Source organism: Odocoileus virginianus, chromosome 5 (genome assembly GCF_023699985.2).
Source record: "Odocoileus virginianus isolate 20LAN1187 ecotype Illinois chromosome 5, Ovbor_1.2, whole genome shotgun sequence".
In the NCBI taxonomy this organism is placed as follows: domain Eukaryota; kingdom Metazoa; phylum Chordata; class Mammalia; order Artiodactyla; family Cervidae; genus Odocoileus; species Odocoileus virginianus.
The window spans coordinates 8,445,921-8,451,920 of NC_069678.1; the positions used below are offsets into that span (position 1 = coordinate 8,445,921).

Sequence of the window (6,000 nt, forward strand, 5' to 3'; positions counted from 1 at the left end):
CCCACTCCGTAGGTGTTCAGCTGCACCCTCTGTGTTCCGCACCCTTGTCATGAGATAAAAGCACCAGTCCCCTGGCCCCTTAGCACTGACAGTGATGGTTTCAGGACATTAGAACCAAGAGATCAGTGGGTCCTGCAGGGCGTGACCTGGAGGCAAGCCAGAGGGGTGGCCCTGGGAAGGCTGGGCCATGATAGGGCACTCAGCGTTTCTGACTTTCTTTTCAGCATCAGGATATCCAAGCCCCCCAGCCCAAAGCCCATGCCTCTCATCCGAGTGGTGGAAACATGAGCCCAAAGAGATGGACGTTGCTGCTGCCTCTGGCCTACGGAGGAACCTACCACCCCTGGAGGCTGCCGGCCCTGACTTTGACTTCCCACCTGCTCCCTGGCTGTGCTCAGGCTCGGGCTTCATGGTTCTGTACGCTGGGCGGAAGGAGGACTAACGCCCCTCTGGACACTGTGGCCTCTGGAGGCTGGTACCCTGCCTGCAGGAGCCAGGGCAGTAGCCTTGTTCCCATAGTTACTATTTCTCTCTGTAGCAGAGCCTCCCTTCTGTTGTAGCCTGGAGTTCAGCTGCCCCAGAAGCAGGCCCTCCATGGGTCAGGTCGGGAGAGGTGATGAGATCTGCCCTAGAAGCTGGAGTCCTGGGGGAACAGAGTTCCTTCCGTAAACAAAGCTCAGTTCTTAGCAACAAACTGTTTGTTTTTCTACTTGCTCCACCTTTAGCCCATGCTGAGCAGAGCCTCCTGCAGACAGACTATGGGGCTGCCTGTCATGGCCTGGTCAGAGTCAGTGAACCTCAACTTTGACCAGGTGGTCTTGTCTTTGGGGGAGGGGAAATGTCCTTCAAGGCGTAGCTGTGAGCAGAAAGGTTCTGTGAGGCCATGGACAGTTATGGGCAACTTCTGTCTGCTGTGAAGGCTCCCAGAACCTCTTAGGGTTTCCCCCTAAGTGGAGGTGCAAGATACACCTCATTCTTCTTGACTCAGAGCCTAAAAACTGTTTCACTAGGTTACATCAGTCTCAGCAAAGAAACTCTTATGGTATTTATTTTGCTAAGTTATTGGTGTTTTTCCTTCCATCTCACAACTGATTGAATCCCAGAGTTCTGCAGTCTTCTCTTGCGGTGTTTGGATTTACTTGACAGAGGGAAAAGAGCATTTCCAATGGACTCATTGATTTCAGAATGATGTTATAAGTCTTTTTGTCTCTTTCCTCTACCTGCTGCCTTTCCCTTCCTCCTCCAAACCTCAAGAAGGCAAGTATATTTACCCTGAGGCATCAGGGTCTGAATGTCTGTTGTTTGGGGGGAAGACAGCCATCCGGAGGGATTGAATTCCTCTCTTAACCCTGCTGTGCCCTGGTGCTCCACCATCAGTTTGTTATCCTGGCTCTGAATGAACCTGCCACTCGTCTGTGTTTTCTTGAGGGCTCTTCCTGCAGCCTTAAGAAGGAGGTAAGCATCAGAATGTGGTATTCTAGGACACAGAGAAATGAAAAATTAACATTAAGTCTCTTTAGGTTCTACTTGGCTCAAAACCAGAAGCCTTAAGTCTGTGGTTTCTGTGCACTGGGGCTGAGTTCCCATGCTAGCTTTGATCACTGTGATGTTCTAGTGTTCTTCACACCACTCCCATTTGCACAGTGAGGGGGTTGCACCAGATAATTTCCGTGGGTCCTTCCAGTTCTGATACTCTTTCCCAAGGCATACTCTTTGTATGGTGAGTTTAATAAATTATGTTAATGTGTCTCTTTGAGCTCCTGGTGTCGTTTCTTGTCACTTTTCGGGGAGGATGAAAGAACATAATTCTAGTCCTTCTTGCAGGTGGGCACCCTGCTGTCCACATCTGGAAGGTGTGGAGACATCCCCAGTACTATGATTTGGGGACTTTGAGGCATTCAGACGAGTTAGAGTGTCTCTGTTAAGCAGCTCAGCTCCATGGCCTGAGTCCTTGTTGTAGGAGGTAGCTCCTAACTTTTGCTGTGACCCGTCTGGGGTGGTGGCCTTATGGGATCCCTAAGCTTGGCCGGTTGGAAAAAGGCTGCTCACAGACAGGTCTTGTGATTTTTCAGAGATTTACCAATCTCAAAACTTAGAGATTTATTTGCAGACAGAGGTCCTGTGATTACTTAGAGTTTTACCAATCTCAAAACAGAGATTTACCGATCAGCACTGGAGGGAGGTGACTAACACCACATCCTTCGCAGAAACGAAAAGCTGACTGCAGCTGTTTGAGGCTTTAGGTTTTGGCATCTCTAGGTATTGCATTCAATTAATCCAATGATCATCTTTTTCTTCCTGCCAAAAAAATGTAGTTGACTGCAGGGCCCAACGGGGACATAGCTAAATTTACAGGAATCTTCCTTGGGCCAAAGGAACTAGAAACCCCTTTCATCTCTGGCCCCAATTCCTCTCTCGTCCCCTTTCGCCTTCAATCAGAAAAGTGTAATATTTTTCTCTTGTGACTTTTCTTCCCCTTTCTGCCTCTCAGCTAATTCACATTCAGGCTTCAGAATGCGCTGGAAACCTCCTTCCGTTCCAGACCTGGGTTTGTCTTTGAGCAGCCCGAGTTCTCGTCTTTCTCTGGCAGTCTTGCCTGGCATGGGTGTATCTAGACTGTGATTGTTTTCAGAATGTTAAGAGGGTGGAAGCAGGGTGGGGTTGCCTAAGGAGCCAAGAAGACTTGCAGAGCTGGAAGAAGATGCAGTGAGGAAGAAGATGGAGTGAGTGAGCCCGCCATACAGGAAAGAGAACCTCTGGACTGAGCCTCAGGGACTTGGTGAGACAAGCAGAGGTTGGGCTTGGAGGTAATGAAATGGCCTGGAAACGTTCTGGGGATAGAACTAGAGCTCTAACGGGAGTTCCCTGGCTGTTTGGTGCTTAGGACTCTGTGTTTTCACTGCCATGGGCCTGGGTTCAATCCCTGGTTGGGGAATTAAGATCCCACAAGCCACACAGCATGACTGAATTAAAAAAAAAAAAAAAGAACTAGCGCTTCAAGAGATTCCTGGGACCAAAACTACCTCTGGTGTACATTTCCCCAAGTTTAGCTGTACCACTGCCCAAAGGAACAGGGGCTAAGGAGGTTCTATGGGAAGAGAAATAATCAAGGGAAAGATAGTTTATATCCTGGCAACCTTTTCAATTAGAGATGGAGAATGGGGACTGGGAAACGGTAGAGGCCCAGGCCTGAGAAAGGGCGTGCTGAGAAGCTGCCCCTGACTTCAGCAGCCTGTTTATTGCCTGTGTTATGTCATGTGTAAGCCACTCCTCTGTGCTCCCTGAATGTGTTGTACAGAGAAGATTGAGTCCCACTCTCTGGGACCTTTGCCATGATGGCATGTTTCTTTGAGCTGGGTGCTGAGAGCTGCCCAGACATGCAGCCGTCATCAGCAGCACCCTGTAAATTGGGAGCATCATCTCAACATGGGAAAAGCTTGGAAGAGTGCTCACTGCCTCCTGAATAACTACCTCTGTCCTCCCAGGGTAGAAAAAAGCCTCCCTACCCTCCCTGGGTAGAAAAAAGCCTAATCGGGACATGGTATTTCAACCAAATGGTGTATTGGGCCTTTTAAAAAACAAAAAACAAAAAAACTAAGTACCTAAAACCAAAAATTGATTAACTTATTTACATCTCTGTTTTAAAAAACTTTGCATTATGAAATGTTCCACGATGTCCTCTGGAAAGATGCTTTGACATGAGGTGGCTTAAAGCGACTTAATTTGACTGAGGAGGGTAATACTCTCTCTAATCAGCGCTTCGATGTGTGTTGCTGGTTTTTGTGGGGCCTCTGCTAATCCCCTGGGCTCCCTCGTTCCTCAGAGCCAAGCGTTGCGGAGCACGGGCCTGAGTTTGTTCAGGCTCTGACCCAACAGCAGATGTTCGCCTAGGGCCCTTGGCCTCTTTTCCATGCTTCGATTTAGGACTCTAGCTTTGCAAAGAGAAATCGTTTCCTATCTTCCCTGTCCCAGTTCTAAGCACCATGGCCTTGAAACTCAAAGTTGGAGACCTAAATATTCTTTCGCCCCTCTTTCTCCAAGGAAAATCCTTATCCAGGCTGAGGCTAAAGAAGATCTTTTTTTTTTTTTTTCCCAAAAGGTGAGAAATTTCTAGCTCTGTGTGCTCCTGTGGGTTGGCAGTGAGACCTACACTTTGAACTCTCAAGTGTTTGGGCCTTTTCTCCTGGAATCTCTCTTCCTCTGGAGCCCTCTGGTACATGGGATTGAGGATAGATGATGGCAGGATAATTAATTTCCTGACCGGGTGTTGGTCTCCAAGTCTTAGACCTCAGGACCTCACAAGCCGAGGGGAAGGAAGTCATTTGTCCTCATGACTTCATCTATCAATTCAGTGCTGATGACGCATCTCACGTTTCCTCCCCCTCACTAGTATTCCAGGCCAGACTCGTGCATGTCTGCAGGAGATGGGGCACCCTGTGTCTGTTTTATATCTATTTCTATGTGTTCCAACTGGCCTGCTATGTAAAATATGTGATTATGGAGGAAAATAAGAAAAATACTAATATTTAGGAAAAATATTAGTTTTTATAATAATTTATCAGTTACAATAATAATATAACAATAATATTATCCGTTTTTATACTAATTATTTGGCTGTGTTGAGTCTTAGTGGTGGCACACATCATCGTTTTTACACTTTCTTTCATTATGGCGCATGGACTTTCTAGTTGCGAGCTTGGGCTTACTTGGTTCTCAGCATGTGGGATCTTAGTTCCCTGACCGGGAATGAACCTGCATCCCCTGCATTGCAAGGTGAATTCTGAACCACTGAACCACCAGGAAAAACTCAGTTTTCCACCTATATGTCTTCTTTACAACATACACAGACCACTTCACTTGTGGTCACCAAGTGTGTGGGGTTTTCTGCCCCCCACAACAGGCAATTCTCAGCAACCACCAGCTGAGTTTAGCTCAATTCTGATACCATCTACCTGGAGATAAGGTTAGGGGCTAAATTGCAAGATGCTGCCCCTCCCTAACATCAGATGCCAAAGGTAAGTAGCAGGTCCCTAGCTGGATTTTTGTCTGACTTGACTGCGAACCAGAGATTCCCACAACCCTCTCCTTGGGTTCAATTAATTTGCTAGATCGCTTCTTGGCCTTTTGGCTAAGATCAAGTGCAATTAATTTGCTAGAGAGACTCACAGAACTCAGGGAAACACCTACTTACCTTTACCAGTTTATAAAAAGATATAATAAATGATGCAGATTAATAACCAGGTAAAGAGATCCATAGGGTGAAGTCTGGGAGGGTCCTGAGTGCAGGAGCTTTTGTTTTTGTGAAGTTGAGGTACATCACCTCCCTAGTATAAGGATGTGTTCACATACCTGGAAGCTCTCTGAATCCCATACTGTTGGGATTTTATGGACTCTTCCTCATGTAGGCATGATTAATCATGAATTCCATTTCTAGCTCCTCTCCCTTCTCTGGATAAGTGGGGAATGAAGCTGAGAATTTCAAGTTTCTAATCATGGCTCAGACTCTCTGGTGACCAGCCTCCAACCAGATATTCATCCAGAGTCACCTCATTAGAGCAAAAGATGATCCCAGTGCTTTTATCATTCAGGAATTTATAAAGGTGGTAGAAATTCTGTGCCAGGAACACTGGGTCACAGATCAATACATATGTTTTCTATTACTGGACAACAAGTCAATAGAGCTGTCTCCTAGGATATATTGTACTTTTTTTTGACCACTCCATGCAGCGTATGAGATCTTAGTGCCCTGACCAGGGATCGAACCCATGCCCCCGCATTGGGAGCATGGCATCTTAACCACTGGATCACCAGGGAAGTCCCTGAATATATCGTAATTTCAGGGTCAAGAGAAATGAAACTGACTTCCTTTGAAACAGACTTCCGTTTTCAACTCTCATACTTCCTCTTAGTAGAGAGAATCACTCTCTTCAGTGATTCAAACTAGAAATTTAAAGCCACTTTTGACTCATTTCCATTTCTTTATCTCTTATATCTAGTTTG

General features: G+C 46.4%; 1 protein-coding gene across 3 annotated transcripts in view; it reads left to right on the forward strand.

Annotated features, from left to right (window-relative positions):
• TUFT1 (tuftelin 1) overlaps window positions 1–383 on the forward strand; it is a 41,269-nt gene extending 40,886 nt beyond the window's left edge. For all 3 annotated transcript variants that reach the window (XM_020874354.2, XM_020874352.2, XM_020874353.2), the window contains one exon: window positions 225–383. In XM_020874354.2, the coding sequence (XP_020730013.1) occupies window positions 225–288 (64 nt within the window). In that variant the 3' untranslated portion in view covers window positions 289–383. The remainder of the gene's footprint in view (window positions 1–224) is intronic.
• Window positions 384–6,000: the final 5,617 nt, after the last annotated feature.